Source organism: Leptidea sinapis, chromosome 1 (genome assembly GCF_905404315.1).
Source record: "Leptidea sinapis chromosome 1, ilLepSina1.1, whole genome shotgun sequence".
Taxonomy (NCBI): domain Eukaryota; kingdom Metazoa; phylum Arthropoda; class Insecta; order Lepidoptera; family Pieridae; genus Leptidea; species Leptidea sinapis.
In genome coordinates this window covers 23,499,397-23,526,550 of record NC_066265.1, presented here as the reverse complement: position 1 = coordinate 23,526,550, position 27,154 = coordinate 23,499,397, and the positions used below count along the sequence as shown (strand labels likewise).

General features: G+C 33.2%; 1 protein-coding gene across 3 annotated transcripts in view; it reads right to left on the bottom strand.

Annotated features, from left to right (window-relative positions):
• The window catches only part of LOC126973092 (glutamate receptor-interacting protein 1), a 358,500-nt gene that overhangs the window by 73,607 nt on the left and 257,739 nt on the right, over window positions 1-27,154 (bottom strand). The window contains exon 1 of one of the 3 annotated variants that reach the window (XM_050820406.1): window positions 16,689-16,840. The exons of the other annotated variants lie outside the window; for them this stretch is intronic. Within the exon in view, the coding sequence (XP_050676363.1) occupies window positions 16,689-16,782 (94 nt within the window). The 5' untranslated portion in view covers window positions 16,783-16,840. Of the gene's footprint in view, window positions 1-16,688; window positions 16,841-27,154 lie in introns of those variants that run through there. 3 annotated transcript variants of the gene reach the window in all.

The window sequence follows — 27,154 nt, the reverse complement described above, 5'->3', positions numbered from 1 at the left end:
TATGGACTTTTGATTTTCTGTAAGTAACCATCATTTCAGTTCAACATGATGGGCAAGGAAGTAATGGAGGTAACGACATGTGATGGGACGATTAAAAAAATCCTGGCAACTGAACATAGTATTCCGTCTCACGTGCGAAGGAGTCGCTGGTGAGAGAAACGTATTCAAAAATTGACGTTCAACCGTTATGTCTGAGGAGTTACTTAAATATAAAGAATCATTAACAATATCACGATTGTACGTTTAAAAACAGATAAAGTAGCGCCGATAAATTAAACAATGCAATACAATTACAGCCACTATTGCGTAGTAAATAAAACTTAAATTACAATTCTTTCCAATTAATATTTTCAGCCGTAAACGTTTTTAGGGTTTGTCTGTAATTGGCTTTAGAGTAGCTCGATTTTCCTCAAGGTGTCGACGTGATAACACGGGTTATGATAAAAATTTATTCAAGTTTATTCCCTTAGAATCTCACGTCCCTGTTTAGTCATTCGTAACGGACGCCAGCAGGTCAAATGGCGGGCTTGGGTGACCTCACGTCTGTCGCCTCCGATTTTATTCGCGCGGAAATCTAGTTTGGGATTCTATGTGCCTTTTCTATTTCTAGTTCGTTTTAACATTTATTTTAGAAATAAATACCCAATATATTTTATAAGCAAACCATTGGATATGCTCTCGTCTCTCTGGAGTTCACTGTGCCACTATTTTATGTGAAATTATCTTAATACAACAATGTATTCTTATAGATGTAATCAAAATTCAATGTTGAGATTAATATTATGACATAGAAACGTCACTAATTGTAGAACTGTATAAAACATGATTTGAAGTGTATATCTGGGGCATTATTCTCGTATTCTCGCTGCAAAATTACAGTGACCCCAGTGTCTACTATATGTACGAACCGGTAACTTTCAACAACTTTCTAACCAGAAAGATCTGAGTTTCAGTGTATTTACAGGTACGTAAGACATTTTTATCTTTCATACCCTGAGAATCGAGTGATCGCAGGGCTATTGAAATGTAATACAATGCCGTTTTGCTCAGATAATGAAATAAGGCAATAATTTATCAATTATCTAGATGCTAACTCTGATAAATACCTAAGTTAAAAGTTTCCACTTTCACGGTTGAATTTGAATTAAAAATTCATGTTTACCATAGAGTATCGGACACAATTTGACCGGAATTGTATCGTGGAGTGACGTTCCCGCTAAACATCTGTTGGTTAATCTGCTAGTGACGTCATATTATGTCCGAAATTGTGTTTGTTTGGCAAACAAATAATTTGTCTGATTTGAAATACCTTAATCTACTTTCAAAACATGAAGGAAATGCAACTTCATAAGGATGACTGTATTAATATAAAAACCACAATTTTATATTATTTTGTATTCACAAACGTAGCAAAATTTACCAGAGTAACCCTACTCTGGTAAATTTACCCAAATTAATAAATAATTTATAGTAAGTAGTAAATTTAGTAGAGTGAGAGAGAAGTTTTGGATTTATCAAGAATTCTGAGCGGTATTGCTTTGTAATGGGCGGGGCGTATCAATAACCATCACCTGAACGTCCTGCTAATCTCGTCCCATATTATAATAAAAAAATAAGTTATTCATACATGATTAGATTCAAGCCGATTTTACCCGAACGTTTCAAAGCCGAGCGTGACAGATCAGTCTCATTCAATACCAACAAAATAACGTGCTCAGCGCGTATAAAGAAGTTTTCATCTCAAAACAATTATCTGTCCATTGTTGTACTCTGAGATACAATACCTACAGATGACTGACAAAAGTAGATTAAAAATGACTGAATATTAAGTTTAGATCATTTATACATCTAGATAGACTTTGACAGCTGCGAAAACGTCGAAAAAAATTAAGTATAGAGTTAACCACTATTTTGAGCAATGCACAACACAAAGTGTTATACAAATCGCTTGTGTAAGACGTAGCTGGTCCAAGCACACTCGGGTATTAAAACTGGCCTGTTTTCATCAAATCAAATCACATTATTCATGTAGTTCACGGAAATGAATGAGGAACACTTATGAATGTCATAAAAATATATTTTTCTTATTAAATCTACCGCTACTTCGTAAATGGTTGATCTAATGAGAAGAAGTAGCAATAAACTCATTGCCACTCTTTTAAATCAATCATCGGTTGTCTAACAGCAAGAGACTCTATCTAGACGTATGAATTATCTATGATATAAAGTTATATTTGCCTCTATCCTAAGAAAAAACAGTTATAAATAATATTTCAACACTTAACAAAAATATAATGCTGCCGAGGACAGTGCCAAGTGCGTCACATCATAAATATGTTTCCACACTTCTTTCAAGGGACTGTCGAGTAGCTTCCTGTGTTTTGCTTCGGTATAATTAGGGTCAAACTAGTCTCACAAACATTTGGAGTTAAAAAGTTATAATTGTGAAGTCATTATATTCTCGTGAGTTTGTTGGGCTGTGGTTGAGCTTTTATTTACACTGCGTTATATTGTTAAAATTCTTAGTATATTTTTTTTAATTCTCTCTTTCGGTTATGTGTATAAATATTGCTTAACAGATATTGAAGAAATTTTACGTGTTACGTTTACGTCATCATCATCATCATCAGCCGGAAGAAGTCCACTGCTGGACAAAGGCCTCATCCAAAGATTTCCACGACGATCGGTCCAGCGCTGCCGTCATTCAACGTATTCCGGCGATCTCGACCAGATCGTCGGTCCGTCTTGTGGGGGACTACCAACATGTTACGTACTGTGCACAAAATGTTGCTGAAGTCGGAGCGTCACTTTTACTGAAGTGTTCAAAACAACATATTTTTTGTCAATCAAAAACTCTTAATGTTACAACGATGGAAACAGTGATTATTAAATCTTTTGATAAGGTGTGCTATTTCTTTAAATCCTCTTTTTAACCAACTTCAAAAAAGGAGGAAACGACTCAGAACTTTCTACTGGGTGATTTTGATAATTCTTTTTTTATTTGTTAAGCTGGTGCTTCCCGTGTGGTCCCATTGCAATTTGGTCCAAATCTAACAATGGAATTCAAGAGAAAACCATAAAAGTCTTAAATTTGCTATAAATAGGTGCGCGGCGAATGGACGAATAGCTGAATATTGCGCCAACCGATTTCGATGATTCTTTTTTATTCGAAAGGATATACTCCAAGGTAGTTTGGTGAGAGTTTTGTTAGGTTCTGATTATGGGACCCATGACAAAGTAACGGAACTCTTCAATTCATAGAAGCAAATTAACGATACTTAGCCGAATATTTTTCATTCTATCCGGATATATGCGTCACCTACCGTAACGTCGTTATGATCAAGTAATTGTCATTGTAGGATATGATGATGAATAGAACTCCTTAACGACTTACAGTAAGGATGCAGTCTACGGTAGATTTTCTGTCTGTAATCAAATTGCAATTTGCTTACGTTCATTGCTGCATTGCAAAATTTTGTGGGACACATATTTAGCCAAATTATTAGTAAGTGTACTTCAGATTCACTTAAAATTAACAAAAAAGCAGTTTATAGTCGGATAAAAATAGTTTTTTTGAAGTCGGTTGTTTTTTTGTTAATTTTTTTAATAAAAGGTAGGTGCACAAAAAAGCTAGGAATTTGGGTGCCACACGATCTCATTGAAAGTAACCTATTGATTCGTGTAATAATTTGCGGTTCTTTATTAAGACTTAATGAAATCGAACCGTCTTTGCAGAGATCGATAACTGGAGATGAAAGTGGATGACGTAGTTACGACAAAAACGTCCGAAATGGGTCGGCCAGGATTTACAGACTGACAAAAAACCTGCGTCAACTCCCATTTCGATGATGATATGTGTATAGTGGTCGTGGGTATATTATGGAAATGGTTTATTATCAGCTTTTAACGCCGAGCCGAACAATCAATTTTTAATCTGTACTACCAACAACTGATTTAAAAAAGCAGAAAATTGAAAATGAGCCGTTTTTTGCCCATTTTAAAATTACGCATGAGTTTTTTCGTAAATGAAACTGTTGTTTGAGCGCAAAAAGTTTACTTGTCGCACGCAAATTATACTTGGCACACGCAAATTTCGCAATATCAAAACTGAATTGAGGTTTGTGATAGTTTTTTTTGTTATTTTTTTTTTAAATTAAGGGATTTGCCTCTGGACCCACATAAATCGAGCAACTCGTGTGACGTTATCGATTGCCAACGAAAGCGAAGTTGAACGCACTAGCGAAGGAAGTGCGGTCATTCGCTTGAGTTGCACAATATACTATTTCCCAATCTATTATACACTTACATTTGTGAATATAATTACTTTCAATTAGGTCTGTGGATCATATAGAGGCATTAAGTTCTCATGCGTATATCACATGTATCTTCGATTTTCCCAAGCATCAAATGAAACCAAAATTTATTACCTACAGACCCTTCAAAAATATTGATAGAATTAGTTTTCAACAATCACTGGACAGCATTACATGGGACAAATTATTATTAATGAATAACGTAAGTGATATAGTTCTCAATTTTACTAGTATTATTACATCTTTGTTTGATTTTTATGCACCTAATACAACACGATTTACTCGAGATACTCAATACCCTTGGATTACGTATAATATAAAATTGATCATGAAAAGGCGGGATGAAGCATTTAAAAGAGCTCGTAAAACTAATAATGTAGCACATGTACAGTTTTATAAGGACTTGAAACGTTATGTTCCTCAAGCACTGCGTCGTGAAAAACAAGTATACTTTAACACATATATAAACTCCAATATTAAAAAACCGAAAATATTGTGGAAGCATATTAAGGACCACATTAGGCTAAAACATAAAATTTGTAATTTACCTCATCATCTTAATGATCCAAATAAAATCAATTCCCACTTCTTTCAAATTCCAGGCACTGGCCATGTGACATTATCAACTCTGACTTACTATGAATTTCACAGACACAGTAATACAACATTTGAATTTAAAACGATTGATGATATTATAGTACGTAAAGCTCTTTTTGAACTTAAATCGCAAGCGATTGGTATTGACGATATTTCACTTGACATGTTACTACTGACAATGCCTAAAATACTATCCGTACTAACACATATAATAAATGTCTCCTTCCAAACTAACTCATTTCCAAACTTATGGCGTCATGCTATTATCCGTCCTGTGCCAAAAAAAGACAACCCCGATGACTTTAAAGACCTCCGACCCGTTAGTGTTCTTCCTTGTCCTTCTAAAATAATTGAAAAAATTGTCTATAAGCAATTAATAAATTATTTAGAAACCCATAAAATTTTACCAGAACATCAATCCGGGTTCAGAAAGAAAAGAGGTACCATGACTGCACTCTTAGACGTAGTTGACAACATTCTAGCAGCTCAGGATGTGGGTAAAGTAACCATTTTAGTATTGCTTGATTATTCTCGTGCTTTTGACACCTTAAATTTAACTCTATTACTATCAAAATTAGCCTACTATGGACTCAGTGAAAATGCTATACAATGGTTTCATAGTTACCTCAGTCATAGAACTCAGAAAGTTGTAACCACAGAAGAAGATGGTAAAGTTCGCTATTCAGACTGTAGTAACATGAAAAGAGGAGTTCCACAGGGTTCTATATTAGGCCCTCTTTTATTTATTTTGTATAGTGCGGACATATTGCAAAATATAAAGCACTGTAAGTATCAAATGTATGCAGATGACATTCAACTATATTTATCTTTCAATTCTCACGACATAGTTGATGCAATCAATTTAATTAATTCAGATTTAAACGAAATTTACAAATGGTCAGAGAAAAACTCATTAATTCTCAACCCAGCTAAAACAAAATATATGATTTTCGGTACACAGAATGGTTTAAATACAATTGAGCGATACAATCTTGAGGCTTGGACAGCATAAAGCTTTGAATATGGATACGAGGTCAGCTTTTCGTATATTAGCTATTCCTAGCCACCGAACTGCTGCGTTTCGGGGAAGTTTTAGATATCAAGCCACCAAGTGCTGGAATGATTTGCCACCTCCACTTCAACTTAGTAATACCATTCAAAATTTCAAAATAAAAACTAAAGATTACCTACTTAATGATATTTATAAACCTGTTTAACTGCTTGTACCTCTTTTAAATTTAATATTATAATATTAACATTTATACTAACCATAATATATATTAAAACATATTTATTATGAATAACCTCATTTTTTATGATTTTTCCGTCGTTAAGATCTACATGATCTTCTTTTAACGTTAAAAAAATTTTTTTTTTTTTTAATTTATATATATTTTTTTAAGAGTTAAATTAAAAAATTAGATCTATACTGCATTTATTTATTTATATTCATAATTATAATTTAAAAATTACTAGTCGCTGCTACTCCCAGACTCAATAATGTTGGGGCTACTGAAAACCAGTGCTACATTGGCACCACGCTATTGCAGCTTTTTACTGAGTTAGCTCCATTTGGTGACATTCACTGCCGCACAGTACCTTTTTCGTTTTAAGCTATAAATTGTATTATTTAATTTGTTTTATTTGTTAGTTCTAAGAAATTATTACTTATTTTGGTTTGTGTCATTTTAATAATTGTGTGGTGGTGGTTTTTGTTATCAATAAATTTTTATTCTATTCTATTCTATTCTATTCTATTCAATTATTATTTTAGCACACCTGGGTGAAACCATCTTACTCGTTTTGAAAACTTGGAAAAAGCCATCCCTGTGATAAGACCTAAACAGTTTTTTCTCCCCAAAAAAACCGCCATGTAGTAGATTACATAAGCAGCGTTAGAACAATTTTTGACACAAAAATAAATATACTCGTTTAAAGTATCTATAAAATTATCGAATGTAAGTACTCGTATCGCTCCAAATACAAGTGCTTGTAAAAGTCCCAAAGACGTGAATATAAATCGTAAATCTCGAGCTATCTGAAAAACATGCCAAAGGTTGATAGCATCTGATCTAAATTTAGGTAACCCTCCATGCGTAATCGATCTGACAGCTACTGGCCAGCCAGTAATGGAGAACGTGGTTTCTTTCATGTTACAGAAGTGGTTTCAGATTTGAAAGACATCGTTAACGTACATATTTGAAATCACTGCGATATTACAATAAATATGGTTATGTCTGAACTGAAATATCTGAACCACTTCATCGGAAAATTTCTCTTTTATGTTAAGATATAATCTTACGTCAATTTTGTATTCAATCCATAATTATATATTGATTCAAATAAGATTATATTAATTACTTATAATTACACACATCAAAAGATACGTTAATACATCTATATATACATAAATGAATTGCTGTTCGTTAGTCTCGCTAAAACTCGAGAACGGCTGGACCGATTTGCCTAATTTTGGTCTTGAATTATTTGTCCAGAGAAGGTTTAAAAGGTAAATAAATATGAAAATGCTTGGAATTAAATAAAAACAACAATTTCGTTTTTCCTTTGATGTGTCGTTCATAAATCAAATTGAAATAATAGTTTAAAATGAATAACTAATTAGAATAATAATATTTAACTATATCTCTCTAACTTTCTCAGGAGGTAAAAAACAAACTATAATTTAATTATTGATTTTTTATTATTACTATATAAGGCAATACAACGTTTGTTGGGTCAGCTAGTACGTTATAAAATAATATCACAATGTTTAATGTTATATCCAATGACGTTTGCCCATATAATCTCTATAGGTAATAAGTAGCCTTCATAAAATTTAGTATACAGGGGATTTCGCGGGCGATAAACGATAGGTTTCAATTAAAAAAAAAAAATAGATTTATCCGTGTTTTAATGAGAAACAGCTACAATAACATTATAATACAAAGGTAAATTTCGCCACTATATACAATACTATAATAGCTCAGATTGGGTGATCCGGAAAGCAGAAGACCCCGGTTTGAATCCAGATGTCCTATTAGTTTTTTTTTTTGTTAAAATTTTGTAGTAGTGAAGCAGTAATGTATATACATTACTGTGTTTGGGTCTGAAGGGCGCCGTAGCTAGTGGAATTACTGGGCAAATGAGACTTAACGACTTACGTCTCAAGGTGACGAGCGCAATTGTGGTGCTGCTAAGATTTTATTGATTTTTCAAGAATCCTGAGCGGCACTGCGTTTTAATGGGCAGGGCGTATCAATAACCATCAGCTGAACGTCTTGCTCGTCTCGTCCTTTATTTTCATAAAAAAAGTTGGAATTCTCAATGTACATAGATTACATTTAATAATTTGGTATCGATTTTACTAAAACAATAAGTTAAATTAAAAAAATAAACGACACTTCCTTCTGCAGTGCTTTTTTGGTGTTGAAGAATTCGCCATTCAAATGCGAGACGGAACAGTTGTTTGATTGAGGTAATCCTAGTCCATTCCCGGATCTGTAGCCAGGATTTCATTCGACGGCCAGTGCATCTCTTCCCTCAACCTTGCTCATTGCGATAAGCTGAAACATTTCAACAGGGGATTCATAATATCCCGTTTAAAGGGTCGTCGGGCACTTGGGAATGAGTATCTTTTTGATAAAGATAATTAGGGAATAAAGATCAGTGATTTTCCGTTGCTTCCTGTATCAGATCTTTTAAAGGATATTCAGTCCTAAGATTGCTAATTCTTAATATGCCTATCTGGAACCATTATTAGGGCAGGTTAAGTTGACAATACGCCGCATAATGTTGTGTTCCGTTCTCCCCTTATTATCTCGTTTTTTCCTCAAGCTAATAACTACATGACATAAAAAAGTACAACAACAATAAAAAACTCTGAGCTTAAATAACAGACACAATAATCACCGAAAAGAGACACATTTTATAATACGTTATTATTTCTTAAGCAGTCACCGTGAAATTCATTCGTTTTAACATGAATTTTCTTTGAATTAATCCTTCCTTTGTAATAATTACGTGATGTTTACACATGCGAAAATAATGTAATGAGAAATGTTAATATTGATGTCGAAACAATATGTTTAATGAAATGATTTTTTGTACTTTTTACCTACTCATTCTTCATAAAATTTGCCATTTTGCTTTGATGAATCAAATTTGCACAAGTTGATGATAACGAACAATATTGTATATTTTTTCATTATTTTTGTTTAAGTTTACAGAAAATAATACAGCTAGCATCAGAATACCAAAGGTTTGTATTATATGCTAACGAAGAGTTCAATTACGGGACAATCGAAAAATCGACAACAGTTTAAATTTACCAAATAGAGCACTTCGAGAGACTATGTATAAGTTTTACAATCCCAACTTAAAACGTAATATAGGGGCAACAGTGTCTCCTACTGCAACAAATGAATAGCAGGTGTCATCCCCACTAAGGTAAAATTATCTCGCTCATGTTATATTTTATAAGTGGAGGGGAGGAACTCAAAACCAAAGATTATGGGGAATAAGATTCATTAGACTGATATTTCTCTGAACTGCTATACCTTTTCCCGACAACAGAAATAAAAAGCAGAGAAAGACATTGTTCTAAATAACAACGAACAACATAAAGGAAGTTAATGTTCAAACGCAGTTGATTCGGCAGCAAGTGATATTTCTAAGAAACAAGTAAGTTTGTATTCATCTGTCAAAACACACAAGATGGCGCACGTGGCGACTTCAATAAAATCTTGTTTACAAATACACACTATTTATATCGCGCCGTATAAATTCCTTTAAGTTTGTGTTAGTTACATGAAAGGTCGTTGGGCTTCTGTTTTCATACATACGCAATCGGAATTAGTACTAAATCCATACATGGATTTTCTCAACTTTTTTATCGGTTAACGAATTTTACAACGATACGAGTCAAATTGTGTATAATCGATCATTTATTTTTCGATTTTATGCTAAGCCATAAAATGTTATGAAAACATGAAATATGCTGATCGTATTTAAAATCCTTTCTCGTTAGTCGAAAATTTTATTATGTGTCTATCTATGGGTTTTGCTTAGTTATTCTAGTAGCAGTAAGTTGTGTTGTAAGTAAGTTTGGTTGGCAATAAATAGGATAAATTTATAGCAATCAATTCTATTGGAGAGTTCTTTATATTACCAAATCATTATATAATATGTGTAATCATTATAAAAATAGTTCGTGAAAATTTTTAGAACGCATTTATAGAGAAAAAAACTTATATTTTAAGGCGGGGATGCATCAACTTACTTTAACAATAACAACCATTTTAAAGTAGCGGTTAAGCATGTCTTGCACCATTTGGTAATTTTTAGATGACGAACTTTAACTATTAACCGTAGCCGTCCAATCTTCGCTGTTGTAAGCTTTTGTAAATGTTAAATTGCTAAATAGCGACCTGTCAAAGTTTTAAATAAATATTCGATATTGATTTGATATCTCAATTTTTAACTTTAATTATGACAAGCAATACGATGGTGCAACACATTCCATAGTCTATGTTAAGGTCAGCGTTACTGTTAACGTTTAATTTGACTTAAACCTAAACTATAACAGCTTATATGATTCAACTCAGCCTAAGTGTTGTATATTGTTTTTTTTAATTGATACTTTACAGAAGCCGGACCAAAAGATCTTACCAGTGGGAGGTTGCTTTGCACAGGATGCCGGTTAGATTATGGGTACCACAAAGGCGCCTATTTCTGCCGTGAAGCAGTAATGTGTAAGCATTACTGTGTTTCGGTCTGATAGGCGCCGTAGCTAGTGAAATTACTGGGCAAATGAGACTTAACATCTTATGTCTCAAGGTGACGAGCGCAGTTGTAGTACCGCTCAGAATTTTTGGGGTGTTTCAAGAATCCTGAGCGGCACTGCATTGGAATGGGCAGGGCGTCGTCTCATCCCTTATTTTCATAAAAAACTCTTATCTGTGTTTTTGTCATTTACCTATGTATTTTTAGCCATTTCACCATGTAAAACGTACCTATGATAAATTTCACTCACCGCCATAAACATCTTCTAATTATATACGAGTACAAGCTTAATGTCTAACAGATTATAAACTTTCTTTGACATTATCGTTTCTTGGATGATCGATGAGTTAGTAATCTGTTTCTGTATTAGAGTGATATGTTCTATAATGATCAATTATACATTAATGCCACTGATCAAAATGAATTTTCCCTCCAAAATGGAATACAAAGTTTTAAAATTTGTAATCACGAAGATTTCAGACAAAAACTAGAGAAAGTCTTTCACATAAATGATTCAATTTAAATTGTAAAATGTTGTTTTGAAATTTATAGAGTATTTTAACTCTTTTTCTTTCATTTGAAGAAAACTTCATTCTAACAGTTTAGTTAACATATATAATAATAATAATAGGTAATAAAACAAACATAATAAATAGTATCTATGAGTCATTAATCTTTTAATTTGTATTAGTGTGATATGTTCTATAATGATCAATACTGCTCTTAATGAAATTTCCCTTCGAAATTGGTTACAAAGGCTTAAAATTTGTTAAATCAAATCAAATCAAAATAACTTTATTGATGTAGGTCACGGAAATGACACTTATGAATGTCAAAAAAATATTTTTCTTATTGAATCTACCGCTACTTCGTAAAGCGTTGAGGTAATGAGAAGAAGTAGCAAGAAACTCATTGCCACTCTTTTATATCAATATTTACATTTCCATCGATTTACAAATCATTTCAATTACAATATAATATATAAAATGATGTAACAAACATACTCAAACGTCAAATAGTCAATGCGTTACACGAGTAAGTCAAAAAGGTAAATTAATACAAAAGTTATTGAGTACAGTAGCTGAATCATCCACACACACCGTAAATAAATAAAGGTATTCTGTGAGTATTTTAGAAGCTATTTATTATAAATAATATGTATACATATTATGTTATCACGAAGAGTTCAGACAAAACTAGTGGAAGTCTTACAAATAAGAGATTTAATTTGTTAAATGTTGTTTTGAATTTGTAGAGTATCATAATGCTTTTTATTTTAGTTGGTGAAAACAAACACTAAGTTTGAAATTCATACGATGTGGATGTAGTGAATTACAATAGATACACTTCTATATTTTTGTGTGTATATTTAGAACCCCTTGTATTCTGATATTTAACTAATGATTTATTTCTCAAACAGTAAAAGATAACAATACGATAAAGTGTTTCACGTTTTGTTTATCCAATTCGCATTTAACAGGTCTGAAGTCGAATCAATTTGATAGAGATTAATTTGCTTATTTCGGATACCAGCTGATACATCGTTAGTGACGCCATTTTGTGTAGGGTTACCATAACAAATGATAAATATTGAATAAACCACAAATGCGTTAATTAGTATATATAATTGCATTTTGACGTGCAGTATATTACATTATTCACGTAGTATTGAGACTAGTTAAGTTAGTTAGTCGGCTAATTATCTCTTTAACAGTCGGATATAGGTAATTATATTACTGTTAATTTGAAAGTCAAGAAAGACTTCAAATGATGGTAGTACTTCCACCCCTTGATTATACACTTATAATCTTACAACCATAGGTAAATGAATGCAAATGTATAATTCGGCGGATGGTATCACAGATCAAATAACTCTTCGGAACACTCTCTGTGAAAAATGTGGTAAAAATATTACTAAGTACTTCCAAATTTTAATATTTCCGAGGGCATGTTTTTTAAATAATGTTAAGATTTAAGATTTCACCAAAGAAAAAATATCTAGAAAATCAAATTAAAAAAGCTCAAAAAGTAAAAATTTTAACAGACTTTGATGTAAACGGTACGTGAAACCACTATTTTTATCCGTTGAAATCGCTTTTTTATGCTCACCCGAATCCGCGTTGACAACGAAAATAAACCACGACATGTCAGAAACAAAGTATATTCATTTTACAGCTCTTGGAAAAGGCTTGTGTTATAACAATCAGTTTCTATAATTACTAGAACAAACAGTGACTTGTTATTTATATGATTACAACTCTGTTTTTTTAATGATTAGGACATTGCGTTCAGTACATTTTCATCGTGACTTATGGGTCTAATGCAACAAGGCTCACTATAATTTTCAAGTAAAAACTTCTTTCACAGCGTTGGGTTAATTTATAGTAGGGGAAAATTTTATGATTTCACGCCACCGACAGACTCATGACTGGCGCACGCGAAAAATAATAAAAAAGTAAATATTAATATATATAGTTGGAAACTTTTTAGATGGGTATAATCTCGTGAGTTTGCGTTACCCAAATACTTATAGCAGTATATCTGTAATCCGTATTGTGCAACAGTGCTGTGTATATCTTTCAGTGAAATTGAATGGATTTAGTTAAAGTTCAATGTGTATTTACTGAGTATTGTTGAAATAGTGTTTTTGTTAAATTAATATATTTTTAAACATACATTTATATTAATAATTTAATTGTTTTAGGCATTATGAAATTTCAAATTTTAATACAATAAGTTCTAATTGTTCACTTCTATTGGCAGTCCATCTAACAGAATTTGTTAAGTGACAATTTTTTTGTTGCGGTGAGCATTTATTTGTGTGGGTTTTTGAATGAGACTGATTTGTCACGCTATTTAACGCTGGTTATGGTAAAATCGTTTCGAATCTACTAAAAGAAAATCCCTCAGTGAGCATACTAGTTAGACGTTTTTCGCATTATTAAATTAATTTTTGAAGTGAAAAGTTCCTTAGGCGATACTACGAATGAGATAGAGCTGTCACGCTTGACTATGTTATGTTCGTTAGGATAAAGTCGGTTGAATCCACGAAAGGTCACTCGCTTGGTCACCACAGTTGTTAGTCGTATTAAGTAACCGTTAACAATTATTATTGTTTAAGGTCACAGTGAGGTAACGCTACGTATATGTGGAAGTAATACGTTCGTTGCTTCTCTTTCTGTAGTTTCTATTAAACTTCTATTAAAAATCTAAAAAGCAATTTAATCCCTTAATACAAGGTAATTACTTCACTAAGGAGCATTATAATTTAATTAGAATAATATCCAAACTACATGTTTTCGTTAAAGTACACCTTACATTTTCAAAATTAATATTTGTGTAAAGTAATAAGAAGGTAACAACTCACTGCTTTCGCTATAAACTTGGTGTCTCCTGGAGCACAGTATTTTAACTAACACATTTGTTTTTGTTATTAAATATTTTTATGGCAAAGGACGCAAACGAGCGTACGGGTCACCTGGTGTTAAGTGATCACCGCCGCCCACATTCTATTGCAACACCAGAGGAATCACAAGAGCGTTGCCGGCCTTTCAGGAAGGTGTACGCGCTTTTTTTGAAGGTATCCATGTCGTATCGTCCCGAAAACACCGCACAAGGAAGCTCATACCACAGCTTTGTAGTATGTGGAAGAAAGATCCTTGAAAAACGAACTTTGAAGGAACGCCACACATCCAGATAGTGGGGATGTTATCCTAATTTGTGGCGTGTGGTGCAAAGGTAAAATTTATTAATACCATCGTCATAGTATCAAAAAACATCCACTGTTGGACATACATCTCCATCAAAATCCTCAACAACGCTTTGATATCAAGCTTTTGCAACCTTAACAAATTATCTCTCCATGTTATGGGACGTCTGCCAACACTCCGCCTTCCGGTACGTGGATGTTACTTCGGTACCTTCCGGCCTTTTCAGCCATTGGATCTACGAGCCGATTAATTATAGAATTGTTTTTATATGAGAAAAATCTACTCTTCGCAAATCCTTCTTAGGCACGGTATCCACGAAAGCGGAGAGGAGACGAGATGTATTTTGATAACCAATTAGATATTTTTGTTTCCACATCTCCTTTCCGCTTTGTTTCAGTGGAAATGGATCAAGCAGAGAGGAGAGATATATAATTTTGTGCTTTTCGAGCGATTAAGCGGCGCGGCAGAGCGGAGATGCGTGCGTAGACATCACATGACTGATTTCAAGCTATCACAGCTCACATCTGTACTATGCACAGCTCAAATGTCTCCGCATTGGTGGAAATAATATGACAGCTTCGCGGCTTATCTCCTCTCGTGTCCTCTCCTTTCCACTTTGATGGATACCGGCCCTTCTTTGATGAGAACTTTTTTGAGAACTGTTGATGCTTGTGGTGCCAGGTCGATGTTATAGTAAATAAATCTATGTATTTGATGGATGCGATTACTAACTATGACAGTAATCACGACCATCATGTTCACGAAGCATGAATTGCAAATGCACAAACAATGAATTCAAGCTGTAAGTTTCTTGTATGTTTTTTCTAACGAGCTCTACATTTTCCGAACATTTATATTAGATTTAGTAATTTAAAAGAAATATTTAAAGTGTCGATTCAAAAGAGATTAGTTTAAGCCTTTTGAGTAAAGTTTAACTTAACTTTGACAGTTCAAGTACAGTAGTAACAGATATATCGTCTAAAATTCTTACCAATACAACAAAACACCAATGTAGTATTTATAATCACTTCCTCATAAGTCGATGAAACTGCTAAGTATTTTACTTTTAAATTTTACAATTAATAAAAGATCTTTCATAGAACTCACCGCTTAATGAACTTTGTAATTAGTAAACATTTTACAAAAAATATTATGATTTTTAGTTACATCATTCTCTGAAGCGATTGGGATGTATAAAATATTATTTCAATGCTTTAGATTTTCGTTTCACTATTTAATAATTTAACACTTTTTAAATTTAACTATAATTTGAGATTCCTTGCTGTCGCAAATTTAATGACTCTTTATAATAATATAATAATGAGAAGTATCCTATAGATTTAAATTCACTTTTTATATTTATGAGGAGAGAAAATAAGCATAATAACTTTATGGTTATCAACCACCGCTTCCCATATTTTCTGCAACACTAGATTATGTTATCTCTTTTGTAAACCATACAAAAAATTATATGAAAGTTCAAATTATTTTTACCGTTAGTGTACTGAATACAACATATTAATCTAAAACCACAACGTTCAATACAAGTCAATGAAAAAATCAATATAAACCATCTCTAGCTAATATTTTTTTAAGTATATAATATTATTAATTTCGAAAAACCTGAACTGTTAAAAGACCGAAAAGTTATAAAAACATTTTAATCCAAAAGCCCAGTTCTAATAATAATCATTTTGCTTTGTTTTGTTTTCATAATAAAAGCCAAAGATATACTTAAAAAATATATATATCTAATATCTTTAAATGAGCAATTCTTGTATATATATATATATATATATAAATATAATATATTCTGAATCTCGGAAACGGCTGCAACGATTTTAATAAAATTTAGTATACAGGTAGTTTCGGGGGCGAGAATTCGACCTAGCTAGGTTTCAATATTAAAAAATGTAATTTATCCGTGTTTTATTTATATATATATATATATATATATATATATATTATATACACAAGACTATAATAGCTCAGATGGGACATTGGGTGATCTGGAAAGCAGAAGACCCTGGTTCGAATCCAGATGTCCTATAGTATTTTTTTTTTCAAGTTTTGTACATTCTTAAAAATCCGAGCAAGGCTCGGTCGTCCAGATATTAATTATTTATACATCAAAATTTTTAAGAAAGTGATTAGAAATTTTACATCCCAACTTACCCAATTTCATATTTAATCTGTACTGACGTTAATACAAAACCGTAAAGGGATTCCATTAACCTAATCCTAAGTTGATACGGAGCTCATTAAGCTGTGTTTATCCGAAACTTACGTCTTTGATGTTTTGCTGGATTCCTCGGGGGCTTGGATTTAGCACTATAACAATACACATCCTTCTCCTTATGTTTTAATCTGAAGTTAAACATCTCACAGACACAGGGCCATTCTATCGAATGCGTCCGCACACACGACGCGCGCGCTCTCTCTGTCGTTCACAAGACAAATATAGATTGTCTATACGTCTTACGTCCGCTATTAATAAACAAGTTATGTTTTGTTGCTAGTTTTTAGGGTTTATTAAAGGGAGCAATGTGTTTTCTTGCGTGTAATAAAGTTTTGTTTAAATAAATACTACATCTGTCGCATAAATATTAGAATATGCATGTTATATGTAGGCTTATAAAAATAGGATAAGCTTTACGATACCCTTTCATTTCTGATATCCTAGTACTATAGATTGTTTCATGTATCATGAATAAATTGTTTTATTTTAATTTAAATAAAAAAATCCCGCTTCTATTTAAGATATTATATATTTAATATTATAAATATTAATAAAAAAATCTTTTATAAATAAATATTTTATTAAAAATAACCTAAAGTGATGTATTGAATATACTGCTATTTTTCTATTTCATATGATTTTAAATACACACGAGGATACTAACTTAAACGAATTCAAAATATAAACAAATAAAAATATTGTTTTTCGTTTCGCCGCCAAATACTACAATGCTACTGCGCTGGAGTATCTTTTTGGAACATAACATATTATTAAAAATTTAAAACTACCACTAAAGTTTTTATAGTAAAACTCAATTGGACGTAATTCCAGAAAAACGTTCAAACCACAATCATGTCGAAATTGAGTTAGGAACACAAAACTAGTCACGTGAAAAATGGCAGCCCACATGTATGGAATCCATTAATATTTATTAAACTTTATACACGAATTCCTTAAAATGTGATGTTAGTGGCTTGGTACGTTTTTCAGGAACTACGTTCAATAGTATTCGACGGTGTTCTGAAATTGATTCAACATAGCAGTTCTTAAAACAGAGGCGAAAAAACAAAATTGTAGCACTATAAAAAAAGGGCTTAAAAAACCGACTTCAAAAACTGAAAAGTATACAATAACTTAATAAAAATTTAATTTCATGCACCTCTGAAGAAAATCTAATACCCTTAATATTAATAAAATACTACCTATAAAAATGCTGGTCGAAACTCTATTTTACGTACTTGTGAGACACTGAAATATTGTGACAAATTTTTGATAGCTTACAATGACAGGTAGCCTAAGACCCATTTATCGAGAAGCGGGTTTATACTTAATAATAATATATAATCAAACTACATGAAAACTCCTTCAAAATATTCATAAAATGAAAAGAACTGGGCCAAATAATATCAAATTTGGGGGGACTTATGGGACCAAATGGTAAACATTCTGCATCAGACTAAAGGAGAATCATGAAAATCGGGTAAAAAAAAATCTGATCGAATTGAAAACCTCCTACTCTTGAAGTCGGTTAAAAAAGCAGGCAAACTCTTCCTCTTGATTTCTTTGTTAGTGTAACACGCCACAGGGATCTACTCAAACTCAAATTACCTTCTCTCAAATTAATTTGAACCGGCTTAAACTGATTATAATTTTAACTTCATTTACTGAAGTCAGTTTGTCATAAATACTGTGAGAATAAATAACTTGTTTCTCTCTAAATCATTAAATTTCAGGCACCGTGTTTCGTTCATATACCTACTTAGATATACCAAATATTATGCCTCGTGTTAGCAACAAAAAATACTTAAACGCGAAATATGAAGAATTTTAATGTGTGATATATATATATATATATATATACTACTATAGAATATGTAACTAGTGTGTATATATAGTTTCTCACTCCTTTCTGTAAATATGTAATAACTGCTATCCTTTAAACCTTAAGAAGCATGGAAATCCCTTAAAGGTTCGGTTTATTCTGTCCTTAAAATATCCTCATAAATTCACCGATCAATCACTTTTATTGACATGCCACAGTCACTTCAGGAGAAGAGATTTTTCAATTCTATTTTAATAATAATATGTAAAACATAATTCTGTTCTATCTTGTTTATTTATACGGTCTTTAGTTCGATGCGGTATGTACCATTTAGTCCCCCCTTGGGGTGCGAAGCCAAATTTAAAAGCAGGTAAGTACCTACACTCGCCACGCGTGACTTTGAGCGGGATAGCTTCGACTAGAACAAAATAGCCCAAACGGGCAGGCAACGACTTAAATCCTATCAATAGGTTGTATTTTATTGTCTAATATTAAAGTTATTTTTTACTTTTCAGTTTTTCAATTCGGTTATTTTAAACGTACTTTTTTTATATTATTACAATTTTGTTCTTTTCGCCTCTGTTTTTAGAACTGATTTTAGAATTCTTCGCTTCGTTAGTGTAGTTAGTTCGTCGTAACGACCCCTCTCTCACTACGGATTCGCACTCGTAATGCGGTGTTTTACGTTGATGACGTGCATGGAACCACTGAAACTTTTTTGTCACTACTGACGTTCAAAGGTGCACAAACTGTACTCACAATGTCCACTACGTAATCATCGGCACTTTGGGTCTTACTCCAAGATACGCTTAAAAACACGGGTTTCCAGGGACCACCCTTTGTCTCTATTAAAATTAGGCTGCCAGTTGACTTCAATGGCTTCAAAAAGCTAGCGACACAAAGTTCTTATCGCGGGCCAATACTTTCACCTTGTCGAACATAAAATAATGTGAGGTATCGGAATTGAGGGCATGCCGACCGCGCCGAGGTGCTCTTGCCTATTTTGCGCTTCGGATGTGCTCGGTGAGATTTTATGTTGCATCCCATTTCTCCAATGTTGCTTTTGCCGCACTCGCAGGATAATTTTGAGATGCCAGGGCTATCAGGGGTACTTGCATTATATTATGAATAATTGCCAAAATTTTAATAATTTTGTAATTTACAAATGATCTCCTAAACTTCTTTAAATTATGAACGGTGGGGAGTTTGAACTAGTGAACGCAACTAAGCCAACCGTGTGAGTGACGCATATTCCATAAATCTTGGTTTTTTCACCTCTCGAATTGTGGCGCCATCTAATTGATCTATCTTAGGGATATATTTAACCGGAATACCACGTTATCGCAACCAGTCGCCGCTACTAACAAAATATATACAGCTCCATAGGGGGTTGCGCAACCAATTTGGTGGCGTGACCAGCTCGGACGCGTCAGGACTCTGGTGTCTGTATAGTATCTAGTTTGGTAGCTTACGGACTCCATGGTGAATTATAGGCCAAACAGTTGATAACTCACTTAAAGGTTTAACTTCACGACGTTATATTCGTAAATGTTGTTAAGGAAAAAAAGCATGCACTGTTCTTTCTTCACACTCTGGCAAACTATATTTTTTTTATAAAAATACGGGACGAGACCAGCAGGACATGCAGATAATGGTAATTGATACGCCCTGCCCATTACAATGCAGTGCCGCTTAGGATTCTTGAAAAGCCCAAAAATTCTGAGCGGTACTACAATGTACAACTACGGTTGCGCTCGCCACCGTGAGATATAAGATGTTAAGTCTCATTTGCCCAGTAATTTCATTAGCTACGGCGCCCTTCAGATCGAAATAACTAATATAATATCTAACGAATTAATTATTTTTACTTAAATAATAACATAGCGCTTTTATACCACTTTAATAACTCAATTTAATAAAAGATGTTATTTTATCACGAGTATAATATATTATTTATATTATAAAATATATTTTATGATGTTAAATCTAAAATATATATCTGTTTGTGTAATTATGTGTATGTAAATATCTGTGTAAAAGTTCTCTACACAAACAAACATATTAACAGAAAATCAAACACTTATTTCAAAGCCTCATCACTCCACGCAAAACGTAAACAACCGCCAGAAAACCACATTACTTTAAAACTCGGTCAAGTTGATTTGTGTCGAAATAAAATCCAATTTAAATTACCCAAACCCTCTGAAGAGGAATGATTCACTCAGGAAACGTACAAGAATAGACTCAAGAAGTCTATGCTCAGACTGATGCGCGAATAGATGAAACTTATGGAACACTAGCTATTACCCGCGACTTCGTCCGCTTTGCATTACTTTAGGGTTGTTTTTTTTTTAGCAGACTTTTCAAATAATACATACAAATTGCTCTTTCCGCTGCTGGCAGCGCTCTTCTATCATACAGCGCATATCCCTTGTCATTGTAGACAGTCTCTTTAAAAGTTTTTCCCTGTGAACTTTAATCCCCTTTCATCCCCATTTAGGTCAAAGTTTCAAAAATGCTTTAACAAATGCTTATAAAATATTTCTTATCAAGTGCCTAAATACAAATTTTCATGGTTTCTCCAATAATGACGAATTTCCATTCAAACTGCCATCCCCTATTTCATCCCCTCCATTTATGTTTTTTAATAAAAGGTAAGCCAAAGAGTAAAAGCCAATGTCCTTTTTCAAGCTGTAGCCTATCTCTCTACAAAATTTTATCAAAAGCGGTTCGGTGGTTTAGGCGTGAAAGCGTAACAAACAAACTTACATTCGCATTTATATCAGTAGGGATGTTATCAACGCCGTAAAATAATGACAAATACTTTTTACTTAACGCTGCACTTGTAGGAAAGAATAACACAGATGGAACAACACAGGAATGACTGATTTGAGAAAACAGACTTAAAAATAATTGAAGAGCCAGTTACATTCAATAACGTGCACTAAACTATATTTCATATGACTATTACAGTTTGTATACAATTGTAATGCTTTTGCCTTAGATTATGGATTGGTCTTCGCTGCGCTCCAACTAGGTACCGCAGGCGTAGTCACAAACTGCGGCAACTAATACTACGCCCAAGTAGACGTACTCGAGGCAGTCTCGAACAATGTGTGACGTTGACAAGCCACATATTTTGTTAAACTTCGCTTATAATTGAAACTAAAATGCCGGGTTGCGTAGTAAAACTTTGTAAAAATAATACTACAAGAAATGAGAAAGATACTGGTATCACCGATCATCAGTTAGTATTTTGTATTTTATTAATTTCAATGTAAAATAACACGAAGCGTATGTCACAAAATTTGAAAGATTCCATTGAGTGAGCAGCCGTGTTTGGTCTCGTTATAAATATTAAAAGTACACTTTATATGAGCTTAAATTTCATTTCTCTGTTGTAGTAGACAAATATTTGTCTGACGTCATAATTACTATTTGTTTTGGTTGGTAACCCGATGCTAAGTTTTCACCGCTGCCTACATTATCTTTAAACAGAGAAATCACAGTATCGTTGCCCACCTTTTAAAACGGTGTATGCGCTTTTTGAAGGTATCCAAGTCGACGACTGTCTTACGAATTTTCGATCAGGTCACGTGCCCTGACGCAAGTTTAACATTTTATACCCATCCCAAGAAAAGTGCTCAGCGCCGCTAAAGAAATTTTCACTTCAAAAATTTGAACGCAACAACGAACACTTTAATGTATATTAAAGTAAAGACCATGTTTCGTTAACATAGCTTAGATAACCGTCACATACTTCTTGCATAAAAATCACCATTTTCCTGAGCATATCTCCAGTGTTAATGTATAAATTTATATGCGTACTATAAAGCCGCAACGCTTCCTAGATACCAGCAGCGGTTGAGTGCGTAATTAAAGTCTGCCCCAGTCCGTCTATTCACTGTCCCAAAACACTAACGCTAAGGCCCCAACTGTGAAAACATAGGTATCTTTATAGTGTACGCTCATGTAGTTGAGAATATAAACTGGCTAATGAGATTGAATTCATGCAACGCGTGAAATAATGACACATATTATCTCTGGATAGCAAATAAATTATTTCACATTTTCAATTTTTAGAATCATTATCTTTTGTGTCTTTATAATTCTGGATTCTTTTAGTTATAGTTCATTTCCATCTTATATACATCTGGTGTATTTTTGAAAATCATCATCAGCTGGAAGACGTCCATTGCTGGACAAAGGCCTCCCCCAAAGATCTCCATGACGATCGTTTCTGCGCTGCCCTCATCCAAGGTATTCCGGCGATCTTGACCAGATCGTCGGCCCATTTTGTGGGGGCCTACCAAAACTGCGTCGAAGACTTTTCTGTCCCATCGGCCATCTGTCCGTCGAACTATGTGCCCTGCCCACTGCCACTTCTGTTATTATAAATGTCGACTAGGAAAAAAAATCATAGCAAAATCATAGCAACATAATAAACATGTAATAGGCGAGTTGTTACCGAGTGGTCGACTCACCCAACGCACTTGGACAGATTGCGAATGCTTCGATCCGTTGCACTAAGAAACAAGAACAATATTCCAAATTCGTTCTCTGCACCCTCGAGAACCTCGGATACGATATACATATCATATTTTTGAGCGGCGGCCATTTTGGATTTCAAAATAATCCCAAATTCATTCTCTGCACCCTCGAGAACCTCGGATAGGATATCCATATTGTTGAAATCATAATTTGGCCCGGCGGCGAAAATAATAGTCTTATAAATAATAGGTGGCGACGGCGCCTCTATCGTCTCGTTTTTTCGTTTCATCGAGTACATACCTACGACGTATCAATCCCAGTATGCAGCATTCCCGAATCAATTCAAGCTTAGAGCATTATCCCACCTAAAAGTCGGTCACCTCAATCAATCTGCTATTAGGGCTGACAATGCTTTTTCATTTATCATTAAATAAGCCGCTCGTACGTTTGTTCGTCTTATTTAAAAATTATTTCACGTAACTCCTGCTACTTGTACTGTAACGTGGAATAGGCTGGCCTAAGATAGACATGAATGGAAAAGGTTAGAAGAGTATTTGAGTAGAACATATTATTAAAATTAGTTTAGCTACAAAAATATATTTGTGTATCTATCTTTACTCATACTTTTTATTTCTTAATACTTTGTTAATAGATACTAAGTTGGTCTGAATGAAGCTTTGTTTTTTTTTTATTTCAAAATAATAAATATTGTAAAATGAAACATCTTCAACATCTCAAACATCTATGAAAAGTGTCCTCCACTACTAATTCTACCATTTCAAGCAACTCTTTGTTTACAATAAGCTTACAATAAGCTGAAATATTATATTCTATTGTGCCCCTAAAACTTAAAAGTGGCGATAAAGATCATCCCTATGTTTTCAGACGAGGGCCATACCTGTTCGGTAGTTATTACGTAACATCAACCACGACTGCGAACCGTCGTGTTACGGGCAATAAAGGCTTTTATGGCCCGTACTGTTCTCGTCAACTTTGTACCTCTATGGGTTAAATGATACGGTGTAACGATCTTGACTAATGGCAGCTTACTCTGAGGTTAGGACGTGTTACGGAAACGACTATATCATAAGGCAGCAAACCGGTGCGCATATAGGACTAATAATGTAATTCGAACTGGGTAACCCTTGATTCACAGGTTTAATTTGTCATAAATGAACTGCCACAGGATTTGCTAAAAGATGCTTAAAAATCACCATAAACAAATTCTCACAAAACATTATCCCTCACTGTGCCCATGAAATGTATTTAATATAAGTTTATTTAATATTTAATTTATAATTTTAACTTTACTGTTCCGTGTTAATTTACAAATACGAAATAAGTTTAATGCTGTACATTAGGTTTAATAATAATTTTAGGTTAATACTGTAAATTTAGTTTTACTGTGAGTAGTATAGTTAGTATTATAGTTATTATTGTTAGTATTATCTTTGCACGAGCGCTGCTGCCGACATACTACTAATGTAGTTTGGCAGACTGTACTCATGATATTTGTAAAGGCTACTGCAATAAATGTATTAAAAAAAAATGAAATACGTTGTTTTAATTTTATAAAGACCTTCATTTTTTAATAGGAGGACACACAAGCTACCAGTGGGAGGTGCCTTTGCACAGGACGCCGACTAGATTATGTGTACCATATCGGCGTCTATTTCTGCCGTGAGGCAGTAATGTGTAAAACTGTGTTTCGGTCAGAAAGGCGCCGTAGCTTGTGAAATTACTGGGCAAATAAGACTTAACATCTTTTGTCTCAAGGTGACTAGCGCAATTGTGGTGCCGCTCAGAATTTTTGGGTTTTTCAAAAGTCCTGAGCGGCACTGCATTGTAATGGGCAAGACGTATCAATTACCGTCAGCTGAATGTCCTTCTCGTCTCATCCCTTATTTTTATTAAAAAAAAAGCACCCAATTTCACATGGAATGTCGATACCTATTACTCTACTCGATACTGAGGAATTAAAGGAGAGGATTTTTTAAAAATACGATTATACGCCAAAAACGGCACCAACTATTTTCGTATATCTTCAGCCGATTGATAAATCTCTTTTAATTTCTCTGGCTGTACATTCCGTTCAATGTTCTTTATGGTTTTGGTGAGCCGGTAGACGTATTTTTAGGGTTTCGTAGCCAAATGGCAAAAAACGAAACCCTTATAGATTCGTCATGTCTGTCTGTCCGTAAGTCACAGCCACTTTTTTCCAAAACTTTAAGAACTATACTGTTGAAACTTGGTAAGTAGATGTATTCTGTGAACCGAATTAACATTTTCACACAAAAATAGAAAAAAAACAATAAATTTTAGGGGTTCCCCATACTCAGGACTGAAATTCAACATTTTTTTTTCATCAAAAATTATATTGAGGTTTCTAATATAATTTTTTCCTAAACTGAATAGTTTGCACGGGAGACACTTTCAAAGTGGTAAAATGTGTGCTGTAAGTATTAAAACAAGAAAAATTATAAAACTAAAAAATATATGAATATAAAAAAATATTAATGAATAAAAAAAAATATGATGTAAACAGCCACCGAAAATGGGTTTGAACAAGATCTAGTAAGTAGTTTTTCTTTAATACGTATAAATGATGAGGGCTCATATGCACTGTATGATTGTGAGCAAAGATTTTTTGCCTTTTCCATTTAAATAATTTAATATCATTTTCCTTTCTATTTATCTTTTATATTGTGTTACTTGTTGCTACGGAACCCTTTATGTGCGAGTCCGACTCGCACTTGGCCGCTTTTCATAATATTTTCCCGAAGAAAATAATTAAATAAATACTGTTCATAAAACGGCGCAATTTCCCCCTTTTACATAAACTATCACACTTTATTCTTATGAGTCAGTATTTACAATATTTCAGCAAAAATGTTCTACTGTTATCACTAAGAAACTCAGACTAATGAATTAGCATAGACAGATCGCACAAACATTTATTTAAGACATGATAAAGCAAAATATATTTTTGATATTGTTAATTTGTCACCATAATATTCAAAATATTATAGAAAATATTAATTTATTTATTTTTAGTAATAGCGTTTTAAATATTATATTTTACACTTAAAGTTACGAATATGAAATGTTTCTATATAAATATTTGATTTCGGTATTTTTTTTGGATTTTTTTGATTTTATTAAAATATTATTTTATCAAGATTCATTAAATATATAAAAGGATTGCTGATATTTATGTGCTTGTTTACATTATAAGTTGTTCTAAGGGTAGGATGTAGAAATTAAATGAACGTGAAGTATTCAATAAGTAGATCAGGTTAATCTGCAATTAGTAAGCAGGACAGGTGAGGAATACATTACCAGGAGCATGAACGAAGCGACTAGGGTTGGAGGTAATACTTTATATATAAGTATACTAGCTGACCCGACAGGCGTTGTTCTGTACATAATAAATAAAATACTGTATTTTTAATGAATTTGTCAGTAATATTTCTTAACATCAAGAATTATTTCGTAAAATATGCCCCCTGTTCTTGTAATGAAATAGTGTCACAGCAGAACTGTCAAACTGGGCGCAATAAATTCTCTCATAGAAATGAATATGTCCATACAAAACAAATATTGGAAATAAAAATATTAATGGGCTCTAAATAGAAATAAAAACTGTCCTATTTCTCAAATTGGACTAAACTGCACTTCATGAAGTAATCCCCATTAAAATCCGTTCCTTACTTTAGGAGTTCATAGGGAACATCAGGACACTGGATTTATACATATTAAGATTATGTACATGAGTCCTTAGCATTTGGAAATATGTCAGAATCCTGTACGGAGAAGTTATATTGTAAACTTTCTTTATGGTTAATGGTTGTAGGTTATGTTTTTGGAATCGAAAAGTTGGAATGTTGTACTCAGTAATTGTTCAGATGTGTTTTCTATTACTGTTCATGATATTCACGGATCAAGCAAAGGATTAATTATCAAAGCCTACCTTTTAATATCTGGCTTAAAGTTTTGATTTTTAGTTAACTAATATTGATTGCATTATTTTGTTACTCTCTACTAAAGAAATGTCTTCTCTCATCGAGCGTCAAACTCTATCTATCGTAATATTTTGGTCTATGCTTTTGTTAGGAAGCAGAGTGAAATATTCGGAGATGTGTGTAATGGAAATGGTTTTTTACTGTTTGTTTTTGTCTTTGGAGAAAATAAAGGTTCTATT